The 25637-nt window shown below is 43.6% G+C and overlaps 2 protein-coding genes across 4 annotated transcripts in view; one reads left to right on the forward strand and one right to left on the reverse strand.

Moving 5' to 3' along the window:
- The window catches only part of Abhd12b (abhydrolase domain containing 12B), a 30577-nt gene extending 6762 nt beyond the window's left edge, over positions 1-23815 (forward strand). The window contains exons 3-13 of one of the 2 annotated variants that reach the window (XM_021202594.2): positions 670-772; positions 2564-2683; positions 5227-5257; positions 7469-7514; positions 7624-7753; positions 8170-8207; positions 12023-12102; positions 21325-21407; positions 22809-22887; positions 23408-23526; positions 23629-23815. In XM_021202594.2, coding sequence (XP_021058253.1) covers positions 670-772; positions 2564-2683; positions 5227-5257; positions 7469-7514; positions 7624-7753; positions 8170-8207; positions 12023-12102; positions 21325-21407; positions 22809-22887; positions 23408-23526; positions 23629-23656 — 857 coding nt within the window. In that variant the 3' untranslated portion in view covers positions 23657-23815. The remainder of the gene's footprint in view (positions 1-669; positions 773-2563; positions 2684-5226; positions 5258-7468; positions 7515-7623; positions 7754-8169; positions 8208-12022; positions 12103-21324; positions 21408-22808; positions 22888-23407; positions 23527-23628) is intronic. The other variant, XM_021202595.1, reaches the window with a different exon arrangement.
- Positions 23816-24748: 933 nt separating this feature from the next.
- Pygl (glycogen phosphorylase L) overlaps positions 24749-25637 on the reverse strand; it is a 35855-nt gene continuing 34966 nt past the window's right edge. The window contains exon 20 of one of the 2 annotated variants that reach the window (XM_021202728.1): positions 24749-25096. In XM_021202728.1, coding sequence (XP_021058387.1) covers positions 24923-25096 — 174 coding nt within the window. In that variant the 3' untranslated portion in view covers positions 24749-24922. The remainder of the gene's footprint in view (positions 25097-25637) is intronic. The other variant, XM_029540831.1, reaches the window with a different exon arrangement.

The raw sequence follows: 25637 nt of genomic DNA on the forward strand, positions 1-25637 counted from the left end.
GAGAGAGAGAGAGAGAGAGAGAGAGAGAGAGAGAGAGAGAGAGGAGAGAGAGAGAGAGAACATAGAGAGATTGATTTCTATCCCCCCTAGAATACTGGAGCCCTAGCTCTCAGTGTCTCACCCTCATTGTATATCAGTACTAGCTATATTTTGCTTTATAGTTTATGATAATGACACTCCCTGCGAGTTTATTTTTGCCCTTTTCTATTTACCTTTTTGGACAAATGATTTCTTCTGCTTTTATCCCTAGAAAGGGTGAAGAATGCATGAACTCTTCTCTTGCTTAGCTTGCAACTTAGAACTAATTGCTTACAACAGTGGTTCTCAACTTGTGAGCAGTCCTTTTGGGAATAGCCCAACAGAGGTCATCTAACACCATTAGAAAACACAAGTATTTACATGAGGATTCACAACTGTAGAAAATTGCAGTTATGAAATAGCAATGAAGTAATGTTATGGTTGGGGTCACCACAATATGAGGACTGTATGAAATAGCAATGAAATAATTTTATGGCTGGAGGCCACCACGATATGAGGACTGTAATAAAGGCTCACAACTTTAGGAAGGGTAACAGCCATTGGCTTATAGAGGTGAAGCTTTTTAAAACCCTGTGATTAAACAGACGGGGAGCCTGATGCTGTGGGCTGACTATGATTTCTGCCTTACAGTTACAGCTCCCCTTTTCGTGGATTTAAAGCGACCAGAGACAAAGATTGCTCACACAGTGAACTTCTTCCTCAGGCCTGAGCCCAAGGTTCTGCTTGGCATCTGGTGAGTGAGCCAACTGACACTTTCCTAACTCGGATTCTTAAGCTTTCCTGACATGTAAATGCATTCTTTGTTCACCGAAACATCACCCCAAGCCCGTGACCCTTCTGCTTACGTGCATCAACTGTAGAAAGAAGATGAGAAAGAGATGGCTAGAGAAAGAGACAGAGGCACAGACAGAGAGACACAGAAACACACCCACCCACACCCCACCCACACACACAGAGGGGGGAGGTTGCAGGATTTCTGTTAGAAGAGCAGAGGGCAGCAGGACTGTGCTGCCTGCCTGTAGAGCCTGGCTATCTGTGGAAGCTTCTAGAAGCTGTTCCATACACCTTTTATTGTGACAACTCCCTGCTCCATTTTTGCTTCCTAGAATTTTCTTGGTTTCTGCCTTACTCCATAGATGCATGCTGTCATCCCTCTGATCCAGACACTGACCAACACCACAGCCAGGACTTGATCAGCTCTTCCCTTGCCAGCTACCCCTACCTCATCTTTTGAGGTCACATGCCTTCTATTTTTAAAATTTTTGTTGTGGTTATTATTATTATTATTATCATTGACATTTATTTATTTTTACATGTAAGTACACTGTAGCTGTCTTCAGATGCACCAGAAGAGGGCATCAGATTTTATTTCAGATGGTTGCTGGGATTTGAACTCAGGACCTCTGGAAGAGCAGTCAGTGATCTTACCCGCTGAGCCATCTCACAAGCCCTGGCTGCCATTATTAACACTTGGTTTTATAATTCATCAGTGAATCTGAAGTTGCAACTGGAGAATGTTCTGGAACAGTGCATATAACTTTTTCCGTATCCTCAGGGACAGTCTAGCTAATAGTTTGATTGACCACATGGGCCTGGTGAGGCACCTATGTTCATGATCAACTCACCCAGAGGACAGTGGCACCTGGATTTCCGGAGGTCCTGGGGATTGAGAAGATTGAAGATTCATCACCTGTTGGCCAATTCTGCATGTCCTGTGAAATGATACAATCTATCATTTGTTCTCTTGTTAGTTGAAAGACATAGAAGAACTCTAAGATCGATATTTACAATCTCAGCTGCCTTTCTTATTCAGTCCAGACCTAGCTGCCTAGGGATGGCACTGCCCAAGGTGGGCTGGGCCTTTCTCCATCAACTAGCCACTGAGAAAACACTCTACAGACATGCCAACAGGCCAATCTGATGGAGGCTATTTCTCAGCTAAGGTTCCTTCTTGCCCGGTGTGTCAGATTGACAACCAAAACTAGTCATCACCCTACATCATGTTGTTGAACATCTTTAAGTGTATTTTCAAAATTTTTATTTGTTCATATGCTGAAACCAGAGCATCAAAACATAAGCAGCTATGAAACACATGAGTGTCTTAATAATATATTGGTTACAGAGAGGACAAAAGAAAGGATGAGCTTGGGTTCAAGATCAAATTCGGGGTAAATAAATATATGTTCTCCTTTACTTGTTTCAACCTTTGTCCTTGTTATCACTTCAGTGGCTTGTGTCTAGGAACTGCCATCTTGGAAACTTCTTAAATGAGATCAAAGTTAGAAGGATTAAAGCTGTAGACAGTTAACTCGCCCTGTGGGGGTGGGGTTGCAGTAGCAATTTTCCTTAGATATTTTGTGCTCTTAGATTACATTACTAGCTTATGCACGAGTTACTTAGATAAGACTTTAAAGTATGTGTATATGCAGCTGTTGTTTTTGATACATTATCTCTCTTATAAACATAAGGAAAGGAAGTCCGTTTCTGCCTCTGTGGTATAGTCAAACCTCTTCTTGCTCTTCAGGCACACAGTCCCCAGCTGCCGGGGAGAAGAGGCCAAGGGGAAGTGTCGATGCTGGTACGAAGCCTCCCTCAGTGATGGGAACCCGATTATTATTTATCTTCATGGCAGCGGAATAAACAGGTCAGCATGTCTGCTCCGTGTGTGTCTGTCTGTCTATCTGTTTATTTATCTTTGAAAGATTAAGAGCATTTCTAAGCCATGGGAGAGTGAAGCCAGTTTTCAGTCATAGACATACCTTCTCCTGTTTCTACTTCTTTGTTGAAATGTGAAGGTGTCCTGGCAAACACGTTCTCTTTAAACAAGCAGAACGCATACAGAATGACTTGGGTCTGTTTCTGAATGGGAGGGAATAATAATTCTTCTGAAGTGTCCATCTCAATTTCAACGAAACCACTGGTTTCTTGACTCCTCAAGATAATCCAAGATGATGGATTCAATCGAAATGGAACCAGTTGTTTTTAAACCAAGAAGGACTAGAGCTAGCAGCTGGAAGTGGAGGGCCTCATGGGCGTTGGTGCTCCTCATTCATGTGTATCCGCAGAAGACTGGTCAGAACTATGGCTTTGCACAAAGGCCACGGTGACCTCAGATTCTTGTGTGAAAGAATATTTATTTGCCCAGCCCCTCTCACCTCAGCCTTAGTCTGGTGTGTTCTTGTTCTTGTTGCTAGGAATAATTGTGTGCGAATGGCTTCATGCAATCCTTCTCACGTAGCCTGTAAAATATCCCCCTGCACTGCTTTGAATGTATGCATAACTATGTGACACACGTTCCCGGTGTAAGGCTTGCAAGTTCCAAATGGTCTCCAAATACTCCATGAATTGACAGACCCATGGGTGGCCAGAAAATGTCTAAGCTTGCTTTAAAGGGCAAACAGAGCAATTTCCACCATTGGTCGTCTCTTCCAGAAAATGACGGGGTGGAGAGTCCATTAGTTAGCATTAATTCCATTCATCAGAAGCCTGACACCTGAGAGAAGTCACCCTGAACTCTTGAGCACAGAATCTGGGGACTCTGATAAATTCCACTGTAACATATTTATTCATGCCTCAGTCTCTGTGGTCCCTATCACAAAGCTGGCCTCCCAGAAGCCTCTTGTTCTTTGATGTGTTGTCAAAGCCTTCCCTGGCCCAGACTATTATCAGTTGAGAACTGCAGGACAGCTCTGCCTGGGGGAGGAGCAGCTCTGCCTGGGGGAGGAGCAGGGTAGCACAAACCCAGAATCTCCCTTGAATCTGTGGGGGTAGGGCACTTCAAACCAAGGGATGGGCTCAGGAACCTGCCCACTGGCTACCTCGCCTGTGCCTCTTTGTCTGTCACGTTCTGTCAGGTGATGATGGCTTTCTCAAGTCTTGCCTTCTCTCTGTCTGTTTTAGAATCACATTCCCTGAGATTTTTCAGTGAAACTGAGTAGTGCTCAGCCTTGTTTAACACTGTTCTGATTTATGAAGTTGGACAGTGCTCCAGTAGGGTTTATTTAAAGGATCAGCAGACCATACTGCCGTGCCTATGCCTCGGTGTGAATCTGAAACTGTACTCAGTTGATTCAGATTCACGTGCCACACCGTTCTCAGCCTTTGCCCTGAAGTCTCAGCTTGCAGCCAGCAGTGTACTGAGCACTGAGCACCAGTCCCCAGACAGGAAGTCCTGGGAGATTTGTTAAGGCACCCAAATCAGTGTATTTAGCCATGGGAGAATCTAGTAAAGTTGTATATAAAATTTGTAGTGTGGCTCCGTATTGTTTCTAGGGAATGGGTTTATTGCTTTAACTAGATGCTCTGAGAACCCCACGGTTCACTCACTGGACAACTTTGGCTCTACGGCAATTTTTTTCTTAAAGGATTTCCTGCCTTCTGGCTAATTCTTTGCTCTGTTTTGTCAAGGTTGAGAGTGGACGCTGTCATTTTGGGGGTATCTTGTATTCCCAAAGGCACATCTTTCTCTACTTGTACTTTGTGGCTGAGTTAATGGGGTTCAGACAAGCTGGAGTTGAGTGCAGGTGATCCAATCTGCCCCCCACCCCCACCCCTGGTTCTGAATTGCTCTTTCCAAACTTTCCTTTAACTGACAGAAAACACCTAAGGGTTAAGTTCTGCTGCACAGAATCCAGAGGAGATGGGTTATAGTACATTATCAAAAGCTCCTGTTGGGAAGGCCTGGGGAGACCAGTGCACCCAAAGAGAGGCAGGGGGTTGGGAGAATGGAGTCATTGTTCAATCACCTGCTTTGACACGGGGCCGCTGGCCTTGGTACTACCAGACATTTCTTTTTCTCCTGTTCTTTCTCTTAACTACAAAAAACAAAACAAAACAAAACAAAACAAAACAAAACAAAACAAAGCAAAAAACAAAAATGAAACCCAAAAACCAAACTAAAAATCAAAAACCAGACCAGAGTTGTTAGGCCGGGTATGGACCCACACCTTTAACGACAACCCTGGGGGAGTGGAGAGAGGTCTGTGTGAGTTCTGTGAGGCCAACCAGGGCTATACAGTGGAACTCTGTCTCAAACCACAACGGGACAGAACAAAACAAAAAAATCCAAAACAGAAAAGGGGAAAAGACTGAGTAGGCTCGACACCTAAGAGTGACTTTTATTGAGTTTGTCTTAGTGGTTCCTAATTCTTATGGTTTTCTTTTTCCCTCTGCCTCTCTCCTTTACAGGGCGGCTTGTGAAAGAATTAAGCTGACACAGGTATGTCTGAGAGACCGCAGGGAGCGTGTGTGTGTGTGTGTGTGTGTGTGTGTGTGTGTGTACAGGTGGCACACCTCTGTGTGCAGGAGAATAACTCTGGGCCCTAAAACCCTTTCATGAATTTCATCTCATTTCCACAAATCTTTTGAGCCTGTCTGGACATGTGATTTAAACAAACAAACAAGCACAAAGATCTTTATTATCATATTATTTTTTCCTTCCTTTCCTCCCTCCTTCCCTCCTTCCCTAACTCAATTACCTTCATTTGAGTTCTTTCTGGTCTTTTCCCTCTCTCATAAAAACCTTTGATACTATTGCTGTACCTATATATAAATTTATATTGCATGCTTTAACATTGTTTTATAAACATTTTTTGTTATGTAACCCTGGCTGACCTGGACATTATTATATAGCCCAGGCTAGCCCTGGACTCACAGAGATCTGCTTGCCTCTGCCTCCCAAGTGTGCAGTTAGACTCCTATCCCACACTCAGCCCTATTTTCCATGTTTTTAACATAGGGTCACAATTACCAATTTAAAGGCTATACCTTTTCCAGTTCATTCATAACTAACTGCTAACTAGCCCACTGATATTATAATAAATTTCACTTTTCCTTCAAATTTACTTAAATACAATAGCTACAGAATACTTTTTTTTAAAAAAAAGATTCATTTATTATTATTTCTAAGTACACTGTAGCTGTCTTCAGACACCCCAGAAGAGGGCGTCAGATCTCACTATGAGTGGTTGTAAACCACCATGTGGTTGCTGGGATTTGAACTCAGGACCTTCAGAAGAGCAGTCAGTGCTCTTAACTGCTGAGCCATCTCTCCAACCTGCTACAGAATACTTAAGGCATCTCTTTTGCTTTTTGTGCTTTGCTTATTTTCTTAGGAATAACTCTTGGGAAGTAAGGGTTGTGACTGTTATCTTTACTCAGTGTGGGTGGGGTGCTACAAGCCTACCCCATGTCCCTGGTACCTAGCTGCTCTGTGTTGGTTAGCTTTTTGAAGACTATGTAGCCTGGCTTAAGCAGAAAGTTCCAGTTAGTTCCTTACTTGTAGTTCGATCTGAATGTTGAAGATCCCCGATGAGGCAGAGCCACACACATCCCCTGCAGTAGGAAGCCATAGTCTATAGATACAGACAGGGCCAGGCAGGCTTGGGCAGAATCTCGGCTTTGCCCATAATGACCTGTGCAACTTCTAGCTAGTTAGTATGAATGTTCACTTCAGTTTATCTACAAAATAGATCTTTAAGAATTTCTCATCTTTGTATATTATTGTGTTTTGGTTCATTTAAAATTGAGCTTTTCATATATATTTTTTTCCTTATCTACTTGGGGCTGGGCAATGATTTCATACTCAAGTGGCGATCTCTTTATTCTTTTAGTTGAAAGTATATCTTTTATCTGACCATACTCAAGACAGGCACCTCTCCACGATGAGATTTGCCTCTCCCCACACTCTGTGTAGTGTTTTATTTTTTATTTTTTATTTTTTTAAAAGATTTTATTTATTTATTATATGTAAGTCCACTGTAGCTGTCTTCAGACACTCCAGAAGAGGGCGCCAGATCGTTACGGATGGTTGTGAGCCACCATGTGGTTGCTGGGATTTGAACTCTGGGCCTTCAGAAGAGCAGTCGGGTGCTCTTACCTGCTGAGCCATCTCACCAGCCCCTGTGTAGTGTTTTATTATCAGAGAAATTCATTCATTCATTCAGAGTGTGTGTGGTCTCAGCGATGGCGCCCAGGGCGTTGAGCTTGCCGGGCTGGGGCTCCACTGCAGAGGCACACCCCCAGCTCTGGAGATTGCTTAAATGATACTGTGACATGGAATCAGGTTCATAAGTACCATATCCATGTAGCCCTCCAGCAGCCCTGAATATTATTTACGTTTGAATGTTTAACAAACAGGCTAAGGTTGGATAGCCGATTAGTGGCAAAGCCCGGATGTGAGTGACCTAGGCTGTTTCCATCTTTTGCACGGACTTTCATCTCTAGATTTAAAACAATACAGAATCTTTGTGATTCTGGGGTTCAAATCAAGCACCTTGAACATGTTAGGTATGTGCCTTGCCAGGGAGCTGCATCCCAGCCCCTCATGAGACATCTTTCTTCCCATTACAACTAGGAAGATAGATGTGTTGCAGAGGGATCTTCTCTGTATCCTCTCCTTTGAAATGATAACAGCTCATATGGTATGCAGGTGCTGAGTGATGGCGGCTTCCATGTGTTGTCTGTGGACTACAGAGGTATGTGTTGAGAGCGATGAAAAAAGATGCGGCGGGGCGGGGCTGAAGGCTTTTGACGACTGCTTGGGTTGGAGGGCATGATCCTGTGTTTGTCTCTTCTTGCTGCCAGGATTTGGGGATTCTACAGGTACACCCACGGAGGAGGGACTAACCACAGACATTGTTTGTGTCTATGAATGGACCAAGGCAAGAAGTGGTAGAACTCCTGTGTGTCTGTGGGGCCATTCTCTGGGATCAGCGTAAGTGCCCGCTGAAGACGTGTCCTTTGGTGGGTCCTTGGAGGGGTTTTATGTCTTTAAAGTCACAGCAAACAGCGGAAGGGAAGCCAAACAGGGAAACCGCCATTCTTTGGACTCTCACTCCAGAAACAGTAAGAGCCTGCCCTGTCAGGATGCCTGCCTGTAAGACACCCTCCCCACAAGTCCCTTAAACATCCTGTGTAATTATGACACTGACGTCAATTCTGGAATAATTTGTGAGAGCATTAGAGAATAAGACCCTTACATCAGGGCCAATTCTGGGCAAAACTGGGGTCTGGATTTTTCTAGGCAGATAGTCCAGAGCTTTCCCATCACTTGCTGCCACTGGGTTGTTGAGGCCACAGTGTTCGAGTGACTGCCATGTTTCACACGCATGCTGTCATTTTTCTTTACAGAGTTGCAACAAATGCTGCGAGAGTCCTAGAGGCAAAAGGTAATGGAAGATTCCTAAACAGAAGAGGTTTGTCTTGAGGTAGAAAAATATAAAGCCAGGAGGTTCTGTGAAATGTGTGTATAAGTGCATACACTGACATAGACCCCAACGTCCCCCAACTCTGAAGGATTTTTTTTTTTTTAGCAGTGTAAGTGCAACTATTATAGGCTGTGAAAATAAGAATAAATACTAAGAAAAGAGCTAAAATGACTTCCCTGGGGTCTGGTAGTGTACACCTAGGATCCCATTGCTCAGGGGCTGAGGCAGGAAGAGCTTGAGTTTGAAGTAGCCTGAGCTACATAGCAAGTCTTAGTCTCAAAGAGTCCTCTTTCTTTTTTTTTTTTTTTTTTTTTTTTGGTTTTTCGAGACAGGGTTTCTCTGTTTAGCCCTGGCTGTCCTGGAACTCACTCTGTAGACCAGGCTGGCCTCGAACTCAGAAATCTGCCTGCCTCTGCCTCCCGAGTGCTGGGATCAAAGGCGTGCGCCACCACGCCCAGCTAGAGTCCTCTTTCTAAAATGATGTTTTATTTAAATGATAGGACAGGAAAATAATACATTCTCAAATGATAATCATAGTCACACTGCCCTCTGCAGCCTGCTTTCCATAATATTCTTGGTGTTTGTCAAAGAGTTCTGAGTGTATCATGAATCTAGAGTTTGAAAGTGTAGCTTACTTTCTTGCTTTCTAACTGGTTTTATGAATTTAGAAATCTCTGTGAATAGATGTGAATAGGGCTAGAACATTTGCTTAAAGATAAAAAAAATAGGGTTTATTCCATGTATTGAAGTGTTGGATTAAAAAAAAGTATCCAAATGCTGCTATGAAAATATTAAAAAGCTCATAACCAATTGCCTATGGTTTTGCTTTGTCTAGCAGTTGCTTACAAATCTTTACTGCGAAATATGTGTGCTTTCATTGAGAAACATGTATCCTCTGTCTGTCTGTCTACCTATCTGCCTATCTGTCTGTCTGTCTGTCTGTCTGTCTATATATGTCAGTCAGTCAGTCAGTCAGTCAGTCAGTCAGTCAGTCAGTCAGTCAATCCCTTTGTCTGTCTGTCTGTCTGTCTGTCTGTCTGTCTGTCTGTGTCTGCCTGTCTGCCTGCCTGCCTGCTTGTTGATTTCTTTTGTCTAAGGACAACAATCCTGTGTGTTTACCCTTATACCCAGAGTTCACATGCTTGCTCTAACGCCCCCAGTGCAGCTGCCCACAGACTGGTGTCTAATTCTGTGTCTTCCTCTCTTCCTTCTAGCCACCCCTGACTTCTGGCAGCTGACCAGATTGCCCAAGTTGTTGTTGTTGTTGTTGATTCTCAAATCCCAGTAAAAATAGCCTTAGACTTCAGGTTTTTTGTTTGTTTGTTTGTTTGAGATAGGGTTTTTCTGTGTAGCTCTGGCTATCTTCAAACTCACTCTGTAGACCAGGCTGGCCTCAAATTCACAAAGATTCTGCCTCCTGAGTACTGGGTCTAAAGGCATGTGCCATCAACACTTGACACTTTGTATTTTTTATTTGCAGTTGGGCGTTGAACTCAGGGCCTCAGGCATGGTAGGCAAGTGTAAAATCACTGATTTACAACCTAGGTCTTTATAGACATAGTTATTTTTGATTACATAATAGCAATTACTTATGGAAAGTGATAAACTGAGAACTTGGGCTGATGTTGTCTTCTTCCAGGAATACTCTACATTTCTCCATCAAGGCATTTTGGATGGGGATAAAGTCACCACGAACCAGAGATTAAGTTGATTTGAAGCTGCCCTCAGCCTTTATCAGCATTGCTTAATATCAAATGGACTGTCTTTCCTAGAGTGAAGTCCTTTGAGGTCACAGACAAAGCTCATAGAAATGGTCTGGAGTCTCCCTACCTCATTGTCTGCGTATGTATGTGTGTGCATGCATGAGTGCATGTACATATGTGTATAAGCATGTATGCATGTGCACACATGTGTATGTATGTGTGTATCTGTATGTGTGCGAATGTGACTGCACACATGTGTCTGCATGTGTCTGTGTGCACATGTGCACACATGTTTGTGTGTATGTATATGTGTTCATGTTCGTGTATACACACGTCTGCATGTGTGAAGATATGCATGTAAAGTCCAAATATTGGTGATAAATATACTTCTCAGTTGCTCTCCTACTTATCTTTTGAGCAGGGTCTCTCCCTGAGCCTTCAGCTCACCTTTCAGCTAGAGTAGCAGCCAAGGGAGTTGGTGTCCTCCTATCTCTGCCTCCTCCGTGCTGGGAGTAAAACACACGCGCCACCCGCCACACACCGGTCCTTGTCTGGTTGCTGGGATCTGGTCTCAGATCTTCATGCTTGTATGGGAACCACTGTACCAGCCGAGCTATCTCCACACCCCGAACAGTAGTGTTTTTGTTCTGGTTCTGTGAGAATACTAATACTTCTCAGTTTTAATTTTGAATCCTGGCAATTAAAATGGAAGCATTTAGGGTGGTGGTTCTCAACCTTCCTAATGCTGCGACCTTTAATACAGGTCCTCATGTTGAGGTGACCCTCCAACCATAGAATTATTTTGTTGCTGTAATTTGTTTCATAACCATCATTTTGCTAGTGTTATGAATTTTAATGTAAATTTCTGTGTTTTCCAATGGTCTAAAGGGTCATGACCCACATGTGGAAAACCACTGATTTAGAGTTTCATCAATCAGTTTGAGGGGAAAGGCAGCTTAAATTATTTGGGCTTTTCTCACTTGGTACTGGCTCTAAAAATTCTCATAGATCAGCAGTCCTCAGGTACCTTCAAATACATACACACATATCACACACACACACAAATATCACATATGCACGCATGTGCAAATACACATACACACATGCATGTACATTCACTTACATCTATGCATCTATGCATACACATGTGCATATAGTACATATTCATTATACATACATACACATATAAAAATACCCTTCTGCCATATGCATTTTCTACTTGCTCTCTGAACGTCGAGGAAACAACCCAATCAGCCTCTTTCTCCATGGAACACTGCTTTCCTACAATCTCTGAGCCCAGGAAGTCTTGTAGTCTTAGTAGAAGGCAATGGTTTTAACCATCGTGTACATAGAGATACTCAAGAAGGAGAGGACTGGCTAAAAGCCATACTCTTGAGTTGGAGTAGTGCCTCCGTATAACTCCAGTAAAGCACTTGCTATGCTCAATTTAGATATGAGTTCTATTCCCTGAACCCCTGTGAAAGAGCAAGGCATGGTGGCGTGATCATGGGATACTTATTTACTGATTTATTGAGACAGGGGCTCACTATGTACACAAAACTGGACACCACTCCCAGAGATTGGTGCCTCTGCCTCCCACGCCCTGGGATGAAATGTCCATGCCACCATGGTCACTGTAGTGGTATACTTCTAATCTCATCACTGGGGAAGCAGAGGCAGGAGGATTACTAGAGTTCACGGGTCCAACTTCGCCTCACCAGCAAGCTCTGGATCAATGAGCTACCCTGTCTCAGTAAACTAGGTGGATGGTTCCTGACAACCTACACCTGAGGCTGACCTCTGGATCCATATTCATGTGTCACATGTGCATGCATGCTTGCATATACATGTGTACCCACGTGAACATGCACATGTGCACATGTGCGCACACACACATTCTTAGTCCCTACCCCAGGTACACTGAGCTTGCATATTAAAACATTTCACAAATGGCTTTGATGTAGGCAGTTCATGTACAAGACCCTGAGGACTCCCCCTCTTATCTAGGGAAGGTGATGTTTTGTTATTTGAAGAGGAGAGTTAACTCATTTTTTTTTTTTTAATGTTTTCTAGGATGTCCAGTTGATGCTCTTATCTTAGAATCTCCATTTACCAACATGTGGGTGGCGACTATCAATTATCCCTTGGTAAAGGTGAGTTTCTCATTCCTCTCACTTTGTGTCCTGGCTGTTTCTATACCCAGGCATCCATGAATAGGGCTCATGTCTTTAATAAGCTTCATATGTTTCTGAGTTGTTCTGGTCAGTTTACTACCAAAGGCACAAGCATTTCCTCTAACAGAGGAGACAATTAAGTGAAAGTTTTATACCCCCACAAATGAACTGTATGATATATATATTATATACATGTGTTGCTGAAGTGAACACACATTTTATAACTTTAGAACTCATTGGATATAGATTTACTATGGTAATTACTCATTTTAAATTGAAAAAATTTATACATGTTTCAGCTTTATGAATACCAGCCATAGCTCTTACATTATTTTATAAGGACGATTCTAGAGAACACGCTTTTACATAGTACCCCAGGTATAGACATTAGTCTTCTCAAGAAAGTGGAACAAAGATGAGTCTAAAATATTTATTATGCCCATTCTCCTGTTGTTATCGTCATCATCATCATTGTTAGCATTCTGTCTAAGCTCCACCCCACGGTTACCTGGCAACAGCCAGGTAAACTCCACCCTACAGTTACCTGGCAGCAGCCAGGTAAGCTCCACCCCACAGTTACCTGGCAACAGCCAGGTAAACTCCACCCTACAGTTACCTGGCAGCAGCCAGGTAAGCTCCACCCCACAGTTACCTGGCAACAGCCAGGAGTGCCTGACCCTATAAAAGGGGCTGCTTGCTCCCTCCTCCTTGCTGTCTTGCTCCTCCTTGCTGTCTTGCTCCTCTGCTTCCCCCCCCCCCCCCCAAGTGCTCATGAGTAAAGTACTCCTCTGCTCGTCTACTTCTCTATTCTCCCTCTCTGCCTTTCTCTGCCTCTGTTACCCTCTTAACTCCCCTCCCCATGCCAAGGGATGCCTTGGCATGGGCCCACTGAGGCACCCATTCCCCATACCTCACCACACCTCCACACATATTCCTCCTCTCTTTATCGTTTTTTTTTCCTTTATTTTTTTAATTTATTTATTTATTATATGTAAGTACACTGTAGCTGTCCTCAGACACCCCAGAAGAGGGAGTCAGATCTCGTTAAGGATGGTTGTAAACCACCATGTGGTTGCTGGGATTTGAACTCTGCACCTTTGGAAGAGCAGTCGGGTGCTCTTACCCACTGAGCCATCTCACCAGCCCTCTTTATCGTTTTATAAACACATCAATCATCATCATTAGTTTTTTTGAGATAGGTTTCATTTCATAGCCCAGACTACACTTGAACTCACTCTGTGTAGCACGGGCTGGCTTCCAATCAGTGACAATCCTCTTGTCACAAGCGTCTAGATTTCTGGGATTACAGCATGAGCCACCGCATCTGGTTCATTAATCTAAGTTTACACTTTTTTCCCAGGCCTGACTCAATTGTTTATAGTCACACACAATAAATGTGAGCAAATGAAGGCATAGCACAGGAGTGTGAGGAAAGTTTTAGAGGAGATGCAGGTAGAAATGTTAAATTATTTGATGCAATAAGACACCATAGGGATATTTTAATTGTTTATTTCTGAAATGTTTTGTACCAGAAACCATCACAGAATTTTCTGAAGTTTTCTTAAGAAAAGTTCCAGGGCTTCAAGGGGAAGGTGGCCACATCTATGTGTTTCTTTGCAGTGATCCTGCTTATGTGTGTGTCTCTAAGGAGTAGTCCTGTCTGAGCTTTTTTACATACAAGCATAATTACATAGGTTATTTATATACAAGCATAATCACATAGGGTACTTATATACAAGCATAATCACATAGGGTACTTACATACAAGCATAATCACATAGGGTACTTACATACAAGCATAATCACATAGGGTACTTACGTACAAGCATAATCACATAGGGTACTTACATACAAGCATAATCACATAGGTTACTTATATACAAGCATAATCACATAGGGTACTTACATACAAGCATAATCACATAGGTTATTTATATACAAGCATAATCACATAGGGTACTTACATACAAGCATAATCACATAGGTTACTTACATACAAGCATAATCACATAGGTTACTTATATACAAGCATAATTACATAGGTTACTTATATACAAGCATAATTACATAGGTTACTTATATACAAGCATAATTACATAGGTTACATTCTACTTACTTTTCTCACTAACATTCTACTTATGAGACTTGATTCTGCATGTGAAAAACTGTAGTTTGGTCATTTCTGTTGTTATATGGTATTCAGCTATAATGCACACACCACTACCAATAGGTCCATCCTGTTACTCAAAGATATTCATCTCTCTCTCTCTCTCTCTCTCTCTCTCTCTCTCTCTCTCTCTCTCTCTCTCTCTCTCTCTCTCTCTCTCTCTCTCTCTCTCTCTCTCTCTCTCTCTCTCTCTCTCCCTTCCTCGTGTGTGTGTGTGTGTGTGTGTGTGTGTGTGTGTGTGTATGTGTGTTGGGACTTGGACTTACAGTCTCACAAATAGTAGGAAAATTATAGTATTTTGCCTGGCTTTTCCCCTCCCTTACTGACAGGTCCTACGGAGGAAAAATATTCCTAAATTTGACAGAGCACAATTCACCAGTTTTTTTTTTTTTAAGTTTATGATTTTGTGTTTTGTATAAGAAAATTCTGCTTACCCAAGTTTATGTAGATATTTTTATGATCCTTTCTAGAAACTGTTTTTATCTTTTACATTAAAAGTCACAATTCTCAGGATTGGGTGCTTATGTAGAGAGGGGTATCCATGGGCACAGGACCACTTATAAGATGAACTTACTCATTCTGTAACAGCATTTACATGCATTGGAGTCTATATGTGGACAAACTTGTGCACAGCTGTTAGAATTTTTATTTCTCCTCATTGTCTATCCATTCTCTTCTGAGTATTTCAATATTTTGATGTCTATAGCACATTGCTACAACTTAATGTTTGCTGGACATGGTCTTCAATTTTGTTCATGCTTAATGTTGCCTTGTATATCCTTAATTTATTTTTTTCCTTTAAAAATGTTTTCTGTGTATGGGTGTTTGCCTGCATGAATGGCTGTGGTACAACATGCATGCTGTACCTAAGGAGGCTAGAAGAAGATGTCAGAGTCCCTAGGACTGAGTTTATGGATGGTTGTGAGCCACCACGAGGGTGCTGGGATTTCAACTCAGGACCTTTGGAAGAGCAGTCAGTGCTCTTAACCGCTGAGTCATCTCTCCAGCCTGCACCTGGCTATTCTTAACCCTTTGTATTTTCATATATATTTTGGATAGATTGGGGTTGCATTGGATCTATTGATCAGTTTGGGGGTGTTGGTACATTTCCAATACTGATGATGCATGGCATTCCGTTGTCCTTGTTAACGTTTACATTTCTATTTGCTTGCTAATTTATCTATCATTTAGGTTTCTGTAGTTTTATCTTTCTAACATAGTCGAGGAGGAGCTAGCCCAAGGCAGGGACTTTGTGTGTAGCTGAGGGGGGGTGGAATACACTGTGGAGAGCTGCACAGTGAATGGGATCGTAGGCTGGGAAGCGGGAAAGAGCAGACAGTCCTCTGGAGGAGGCCAGCTCCTCTGAGTCCTGTGGGTGCAAGGCTTTAGGGTGGACGGTCTCTGCTGTTCCTTGTGGTAGAGGATGCAGGGATGGAGGAAGGGCAGAGACCATGGCTTCTTTCTCCCAGGACAGGGAGCAGCTGTGAGTCGCAGGCAACCTGCAGGAACAGTAGGAGGCAGTCGATTTTGTCAAGTTTTCTAGTCATCTGAACGAATGAATGACTCCTGTTTCCTTTTTTTTTTTTTTTTTTTTTTTTTTTTGGTTTTTTGAGACAGGATTTCTCTGTGTAGCCCTGGCTGTCCTGGAACTCACTTTGTAGACCAGGCTGGCCTCGAACTCAGAAATCCACCTGCCTCTGCCTCCTGAGTGCTGGGATTAAAGGTGTGTGCCACCACGCCGGGCTTTTCCCTGTTTCCTTAATTTCTGTCTTTACCTTTATCTTCCCTGCTGGTCCCTTTCCAGCCTTTTGGGTCAGAACAACTATGTCACTAATTTCCTGGTCATATTTTTGATATTTGTTTTATTTGAAAACTTCTTGAGATGGTACCACTACAAGTTGTCCTCTTATATACCGAATTTTATTATATTAATATATTGTATTAATATATATATTTTCCGAAGGCAGGTTTTCTCTATGTGGCCTTTGCTGTCCTAGAACTAGCTCTGTCGATCTGGCTGATCTTGGACTCACAGAGATCTGCCTGCCTCTACCTCCTGAGTTCTGGGATTAAAGGTGTGCACCACTATGCCCAGCTTTATCTAATAATTTATTTGGGGGAACTTATTTTCCAATGCATGCATTAGGATATATTCTACCAGAGCTCCACTTCTGAGTCCTACAAGTTTTGAAGTGTGTTTTAATTGTCAGCTAGTTCAAGGGTTGCCAAGGTGGCTCACTGGGTAAGGATACTCACTGCCAAGCCTCATGTATTATTTACTTTGTTTATTGCTGAGTAAAATGTCATGACCAAGACAACTTATTTAAAAAGAAGTTTATTTGGGCTTACAGCTTCAGGAAGTTAGGACTTCTAAGACAGGGTTTCTCTGTGTAGCCCTGGCTGTCCTAGAACTCACTTTGTAGACCAGGTTGCTGGGATTAAAGGCGTGCGCCACCACGCCCAGCCAAGTTAGGACTTCTGAAGGAGTGACGCTGTCACGGGCAGGCGTGCTGACAGTTCACAGTGCCATCCAGAAGCAGGGGACAGCGAGCACAGTGGGAATGGCATCTTCTGAAAGCTCAAAGCCTGTTCCCAGTGACACGCCTCTTCCAATAAGACCACACTTCCTAATCCTTTCCAAACAATTCCACCATGGCAGGGGTGTGTGTGTGTGTGTGTGTGTGTGTGTGTGTGTATGTGTGTGTGATGAGTATTTAAACATATGAGACTATGGGGACCATTCTCATTCGACTTACCATATCTGATAACCTATGTTTGATCCCTGGAACCCACATGGGGGATGGAGAGAATCAACTCTCACAAGTTGTCCTCTGACCTTCATATTTGCACTGTGGCAAGAAAGCACACACACACACACACACACAACTCACACACACACATACACACAACTCACACACACACACACAACTCACACACACACTGCATATATATGTAATAAGTAAATACATAAATATTTTATGTATTTAATTATTAAAATATTAATATTATTAATATTTTATATATTAATTATTAAAATATTTATGTATTTAAATACATAAATATTTAAGTACTTAATTATCATTTAGTTAAAATATTCTATAATAGCACTGTGATTTCTTCTTGACCATATAGGAGAAGTAAGAGTCCTTTTCATAACCCTGTATACTTTGGGGCATTATTACTTGATGTGTGGTTGATCCCTTCCCCGACTCTACCACGATCTATGCATAGCTTAGCTGGGCTTAGCTAGGGTTTCTATTGCTGTGATAAAACACAAGGACAAAAAGCATCTTGGGAAGGAGAGGGGTTATTTTATCTTATGGCTTGTACTCCGCACTGAGGGGAGTCAGGGCAGGAACTCAAGGCGAGAACCTGGAGGCAGAAGCTGGAACAGTGACCATGGAGGAGTGCTATATTATAGCCCAGAACTTCTGGGCTAAAATGATTCTCCTGCCCCAGCTTCTCAAGTAGCTAGGGCTACAGGTGTGTACAACTACACCCACCCAGGTTCTCTTGATCTTTTAAAAAGTTCAATTCCATTTCAGATGTCATAAAGCTTGCAGATGGTTGTTGACGTGCAATGATAAACTGGTGCCTGGGTCACCTCTCCCCTGCTGGTGTGGCAGTTCACCAGCACTGTGGAGTTTGGGATGTTTGAGATCCCATGGCTCACTGACTGGGTGCTGCAGCTGACTGCCGCTGTCTGGCAGCTCCATCCAGGATCATCCTGCATGTGGCTGGCCCAGGGAAAGATCACCAGTTAAAGTACTTACAGTTGCTGGTCAATGGGCTCTTCTTTTGCACCTTGGTACTGTTTAACACTGCAAACCGGGAGCTGCTGATGTAACAAGTACCTCACGACTTAGAGGGGTACTCTCCTCTAGTATTTCACAGTCCTTAGGAACCCTGGCTCTGCCAGCTGACTGCCCAGATTTCATTTTCTGAATTATTATAATTGTAACATTTAGGAAGTCACTATTCTATAATAGCACATTTCAGGTGGCAGGTTATAGGCTCAGTTTTCATGATTTTCTTTTTTTTTAATAATTGGGAAGCTTATGGAGACGGTTCAGTGGGTTAAAGAACCTGCTGTGGAGCGTTGACTGGAGCATGGTCCCCAGAGCCCGTACGGTTGAGGGACACAACCAGTTCCTACAAGCTGTCCTCTGAACTCCAGGTTCACAGGACATGTGATTGTATGTGTGTATGTGTGTGTGCGTGTGTGTGTGTGTGTGTGTGTGCACATGTATGCACACATGCTCTAGTAAATGTAAAAATTGTTTTTTAAAAGTGTGGCACTGTGTACCCATAATATAAGCTATTCAGAAAAGTTGAGGCAGGAAGATCATGAGTTCAAAACCAGAAACTGGCCTGGTGTCACTGTGAGATTCCATCTAAAAAAGCTGTGAAGATTCCTGGCCTTGGCTTGCCCGTTCTGTGCCTATTTCTGTCCCTTTGCGATGTCCAGCTTACACTATCCTTCTATCCTCCGCTCAGAGCTACAGTAGGAGAGCTGTGTGAGAGTCTGCTGGTCTTTCTTTTGTGAAAAATCTATTCTAAGAACGAAACCTGAAAGTCAGGCTGAGGAGGAGTAACAGCTTAAGATGTACACAAGGACGGTCACAGAAAAAGATACAGTCGACCTTTAGCAAATATTTATTGAAAATCTAATATATTTCAGGAAGTGTTCTAGATTTTGAGGGTAACTGCAGAAAGGAGAAATGTCTTTGCACCCCCACTCCAACTAGTGAAGCAGTTATATCCTTGCAAGAGAAACAGAAAGGCCAGTCCCAGCCAGAGAGTACTGACTTGCGGTGGAAAGGGGAACATTGTGTCACATGGAACATGGAAGGTAAGACTTCAACTAGGCTGCAAACATCTAAGCTAGAAAAACATCTATAAAACTGCCCTGAAAACATACATACAAGTAACATTATACAGATTGAACAGGCTATACTTAGGAACATGTAAGTATTATATATATGTTACATATATGTATACACACGTACACATATGTGCATGGGATAACAGTCAGTGAATACAAGAGGCCATGAATTTGAAGGCGAGTGAGAAGGGTCAGTTTAAAAGAGGGTTTGGAGGGAGGAAAGGGAAAGGAGAAATGTTTTAATTAAATTGTTATCTCAAAAATTTAAAAAAACAAAAACAAAAAACAAACAAACAAACAAAACCACAGAGAAGGAAAGTGTGACTTCAGCTGAGACCCTGAGCGGCTTTGAGAAAGGCAGGAAGGCTGTCATTTTGATGAAGTTTGTACTATTCTAGAAGCAGGAGGCAACCAAGGCAGACATAGCCAGCAAGGGGTTTAGTAAGGAAAGGCAGGGGAGAGAGGCAGCCACCCGATTCTGCAGGACCTGAAAGGTCAAGGTGCTGTGGTCAGCTCAATGCAAACATCCTTAGAGGGCTTAAGCTAAGCAGTGCTAGGATACAGGAGGGGAGGGTGGAAGCTGGGAGCTGCATCTGCCCAAAGGCAGAGTGCCGTGGGCTGACCACAGTGGAGACAGAGGGCAATTTTGGATTTGGGGTTCACTTTATGGGTGTGGGAAAGTGGGAGGTGGGTGCTGTGCTGGGCAAAGCTCCTGTCCTCTGCACCATATTCTCAGTTTTATAAAACAGAAGTCTTTAGGGGTTCTGAGCTAAATTATGTGACGTTACAATCACTCCACTGGGAGTTGGGTTCAGCTCCGACTCTACTTACTGCAGATTGACATTAGAGGAGAACTTCAGCTTGTGGAGAATGAAGCTGTCACTGGGTGGTGGTGACACATGCCTTTAATCTCAACACTTGGGAGGCAGGGGCAGTCAGATCTCTGAGTTCAAGGCCAGCCTGGTCTACAGAATAAGTTCCAGGACAGGCAAAACTACCAGAAAAACCCTGTCTTGAAAAACCAAAATAGCAAAACCAACCAACCAACCAACCAATGAAAACCCCCAACCAACAGACCAAACAAAGACGATTGTATTTAGTGTTCTGTGGCCACTGTCAAAACTGGAAACGTTTTTTAAAGCATTATAATAACAAACTGTGTGTTTCTGCGTCACGCTACAGGCGCCTTGTCTGCGTGGGCAGAAAACACCTTGGACTGGGTTCGTACTGAAGAGCTAAACTTCCTAAAATAGGGATGAGCTACAAGGAAGAAACATTATTTATTAATTACACACAGGAGAACCTAACCCTCTCCCGCATGTCCCATTGTCTCTGCTGTGTGTCTCTCAAAGTCGCATGTCTCAATCTATCAATGGCGCACGGTCCAATCCTCAGCAGAGCTGTGTCCAGAAGGCAGGTCCAATCGAGTGGGCGGTGACGACATTGGTGGTTGGTCCGGGTGACAAGTGGGCGTTGACAGTGGGCGGTGATGAGAACGCTGTGTTCTGGGACGTCCGGGGAGCAACTCTTAGCGTGTCTGTAAGGGGCGCAATACAATGCTTAGAGGGAGGCTTTTTAGTGGAGGCCCCAACAACAAACCACTTTCTACCATTTAGAGTACTCAAATCTTCTAAACCCAATCATCCACATATCAAACACCTCATCAGAATGTGCTAATCTGAACGCTGTTCCCTCAAGAAGCGAGTTCATTCTGCTTGCATAAGAAGCAAATTTTAGATTTTGTGTGCTTCTGCTCCCTTGTGAGTGGAGGAACAGTGTCTGCCACGTGCCTCTGAAGTGAAGTGATACAGGAAGATACAACTAAATGTTAACACTGATTATCGATGATGCTAGAACTGATATGCGGCTTGTTTCTCTGCTCATTTCTGTTTTCCCCTTCCAAATTCTTCATTTACAGGAACTACTTTTAAGGATCCAAAAGTGTTTTCCTAAAGTTTAGTGTAGAGTTAGAGAGTAGCTGCTCTGCTGCTATTTAGGGTTCACGCAGTGAGAGGCTGGAGCAGATTGCATGCATGCCTCCTTGGGAAAGTTGTTGAGATCCAGCAACCACGTATTCTAGACAGCTGTGGGGCAAACACTAACATTTTTGGTTTTCCCGTTTTATTTATTTTTTATTTTTTTTAAATAGATTTACTGGAAGCTTCCAGGATGTTTACGAACGTTTGTGGATGCCCTTAAAGAAGAGAAAATTGTCTTCCCTAACGATGAAAAGTAAGCTAACCGATGTCTGCTCTAGCTCTCCAGGAACTGCCACTGCATCCCAGATGAGAGCCCAGAGTATAGGCATTGCATATCACTGGATGTCCCTGATGTTCTAGGAGATGAGCACCAGGTTTGGAGTAGGGTTTCTCCACATTTCAGGATCTGCTGTTCTTCTTATGTGAGTCAACGCTTTCGCCTACGCAGTGCCTTCTCTGATGTCATAAATAGTCATCTTTACAGACGTCGTGAAAGGCTGCTAGGGTCTAGTCTAACCATCTATGGGGGGCCTGTCACTGCTAGGTCTTACTCTCCAAGTAGCCCAAACCGGTGCTATACCAGCCAGTGACCCAGCAGTAGATACAATGATTAGAAATAATTTAAGAATGTGTCTAAATAAGCAGTTGTTACTATATCTTTTTTCCTATTTCAGCACTGGAGGAGAGCTAGTGTTCCAAGCAGTAACCTCTTGTGGTGAATTTGGAAGGACAGGGAAGAGTCTGAGTAGGGCCTGAGAGCATGCCAGTGGCCTTTTGTATAGCCAAGCTGGGCTAACCAGGTGTGGCTGATCACACCTGGGATGCACAGGCACAGGTGGCTGATCACACCTGGGATGCACAGGCACAGGTGGCTGATCACACCTGGGATGCACAGGCACAGGTGGCCAATCACACCTGGGATGCACAATCCATTCTCTACTTTTATGGGCGAGAAGCAAATAAATTGCTTCTCCCGTAACAATTCTTTGAGCCTTTGCAGTGAGGTGTGCTCAGAGGGCGGCCGAGTGGTTATTACTATTCTTTATTAGTCATAGGCATTCTGGTTGGAAGCTGTAGAGAGACTCAGCTTCTCTGGTAGTGATTTTTTTTTTTTTGAGTTATTTTATTTCATAGAGTTTTAAAGATTTACTTATTTTAATTTCATGTATGTGGGCATTTTGTGCATATTGTACGTCCGGTGCCCAAGGAGGTGTTAGATCCCCTGGGACTGTAGTCACAAATGATTGTGAGCAGTCACATGGGTTGACCAGAAGAACATCCAGTGCTCTTACCCATTAGGCCATCTCCCTATCTTGTAGACTTTTAATGAAAATAATTCAGGCATTACACAGTGGACTAGAATGAAGAGAAAGGTAAGGTCTACTAGCAGGACACAAGACCATCCTTGCGATGTGTATTTTGTGATTTAATTCAATTCAATTGTGTGAGCAAATGAAACAGAGGGAACCATGGACGGGATAAAATGGTTAGTAGGTGAAGTTTTGCACACATAAAGCTGTGACTTTTTGGAAGGAATGTTTTATTTTTTTTTTGTGTGTGTGTGCTTTGGGCAAACTTCATGTGTCATTAGAACTGTAACTTAAAGCTCAGGCTGAATTCTTAAACTGGGTGTTTCTGTCATGTCTGCTCCTAGTGTGAAGTTTCTGTCCTCCCCGCTTCTCATCTTGCACGGTGAAGACGACAGGAAGGTGCCTCTGGAGTTCGGGAAGCAGGTAGCCCAAGAACTCTACCGTTTCTTCATCCAGCGGACCTTTGGTTGGCACGTAGAGGTCTCCCACGTTATAGCGGATCCTCAACATCCCTAAAAAGTCATGTTCCCTGAGCTAAATAGCGAGCGTCAGTGAACGTAGCTATTTAGTTTAAGGGAGATTGGGGTTAGGGGTAGACCTTGGTCCCTCACCTGGAGTCTGTGGCCAAGTGAGACCTCCCATGTCACTTCTAACAAGGTTTTCCTTTAAACAAAGCCATGCCAGAGTGGGCCCATAACAATCCTTTGAGCCTTTGCAGTGAAATGTGCTCAGAGAGAGGACGAGCGGTCACTAGTATTCTCTCTTAGTCATAGGCATTCTGGTCGGTAGCTGTAGGAACAGACACCCGAGGATCTGTAGGGTCCCTCAGTCTCCGATTTGATGAGAAGCTCCCCCAAGTACCCCTCCCTTTCAGGAAAATCAGACCAGGAGATCTATGGCTATGCACAACCACCTTTGCCTCTTGCCTTTGATACCTCTGCAGCTCTATGAAATTGCACGCAGTGCCTACAGGAACAAAGACAGGGTCAAAATGGTCATCTTTCCTCCTGGCTTCCATCACGACTTTCTCTTTAAGAGCCCCGCGCTGATAAGTACGGTGAGGTGAGAACTCTTGCTAACTGTGACCCCTGTGATGCAGTGGTGACCAGGCAGCCCTGAGTTAGTCAGCCCAAGTGTGAGTTGACCTAACTCCTTTTCCTGCAGAGACTTCCTGAGTCAGCAGTGGGCATGAAGGCTGGGACCAGCAGAAATTTCCAGTGAAGATGTGGTACAAACCTCACCTGAGGCTGGGTGGTTTCTTTATGCAAAATTGTGCTGGGCTGCTTGGATGAGCTGAAGCCACTGAGACTTTCACAGGTCACCTGGCACTTGAATAAACAAAGCTGTATGGGATGTTCTTTAGTCCATCATTGTCTGAGAATCATGCCAAATCTTCACTGTGGAGAATCAGAATCTAATGTGATCTCATCTATGAATGCCCACCTACAAACCCTGCTGGGGTACTTGTAAGTAAGGGGAATGCTAGCCTACGAACTCAGTGTCTGTCCCCGAGCTCCTGTCAGCGTGATGGTATCAGGAGGCGAAGGCTTTCAAAGGTGGCGAGCCGGGCTCTTGGGGATGGAATTAGGTCCCCAAAACACAGGTCTAAAGGAATTCGTTCTGTTTCTTCCATTGGGAAAGGATAGGATGAGAGGGTACCACTTAGGAACGAGAAAGTGGCTCACATCAGATACTGAGCCTGTGAACCTCTTCTTCTTGGACGTCTTATATCTCCAGAACTGTGAGACTAAATTTATGCTCTTTGTAAGTTATCTGGACTTGTGGCTCTTGTTATAACAGCTTGACCAGACCCAGACAGCAGCCTGGAGTTCGGACTGCCACAGCAGTGTAAGAAGGAAAATAGTTTACCTTAGTTAAATAAATGGCATTAAACAGTTCCAAGCAGTTTTCCAGCTATCTGATTACTTTTAATTAGTTTTTATTGGTTATTTATTTACATTTCAAATGCTGTCCACCTTCCTGGTTTCCCTTCTGCAAAACCCCCATCCCATCCCCCCTTTGCCACTATGAGGGTACTCGCCACCCCTCCCCATTCCCACCTCGCTGTGGCTCTAGCATCCCCCTACACTGGGGCATCAAGCTTCCACAGGACCAAGGGCCTCCCCTTCCACTGATGCCAGATAAGGCCATTCCCTTTATGTGGCTGGAGCCATAGGTCCCTCCATGTATACTCTTTAGTTGGTGGTTTAGTCCCTGGGAGCTCTGGGGCCGGGGGGGGGGGGAGGAGGGTCTATTTCTTTTGAGGAAAGGAATCCAAGCAGGCTATTGATTGACAACTGGAAGTTGACATTTTATTTTTAGCTCTAATATAGACATACATTTTCCCTTCCCATCCCCAGAGACACTTAACTATTCAATGACAAAAAAACAGAATCAGGAAAGCTCTAAAATACTCAAGTTCAATAAGAAGTCATTGAATAAGAGTATATTTTAACATTCACTTCCCATTGGCGCTGACCCCATTGCTGGACTCATTGGATAGGGAAATCTTCAGATCCGAAGGCTCCATGTTCCAGATGTCCTTGGCATACTCCTTAATTGTTCGGTCACTGGAGAACTTGCCCGAGGCAGCTATGTTTTTGAGTACCATTGTGTTCCAGGCTTTTTGATTCTGTGAATAACATAATATATGTACAGTCCAGGGCCTGTGTGCCAGGCGAGTTTGACAACCATCAGGCCAAACAGACTCCATAGAGCAATGGCAGGAACAAGGGTGGCCGGTTTACAAATGAGCTTGCTCTGCTGGCTGCCAGCCGGAGCACACTACACTCTTCAGGTTCAGAGTCTATTTCTCTTAGGGAGGAAACTATGAGCATGGTGTGGTGGTGGATGCGTGTATTCCCGGCCTTCAAGGGGCTAAGGTAAGACAAGCTCAAGTTCAAAACCAGCCTGGGCAGTATAGAGAGTTAGGGAGAGAGAGAGAGGGCAAAAGAGCAAGCAAGTGAGGCAAGTGAGGCAGGATAATAGGATGGATATGGAAAGAGAGAGAGAGGAGAGAGAGGAGAGAGAGAGGAGAGAGAGAGAGGAGGGAGGGAGAGAGAGAGGAGAGAGAGAAGGGAGAGAGAGAGCGTGAGAGACAGAAAGACACAGAGAGAGAGAGACACACACACACACAGAGAGAGAGAGAGAGAGAGAGAGAGAGAGAGAGAGAG

The sequence above is a fragment of the Mus pahari genome, chromosome 7 (assembly GCF_900095145.1).
Source record: "Mus pahari chromosome 7, PAHARI_EIJ_v1.1, whole genome shotgun sequence".
Classification (NCBI taxonomy): Eukaryota; Metazoa; Chordata; class Mammalia; order Rodentia; family Muridae; genus Mus; species Mus pahari.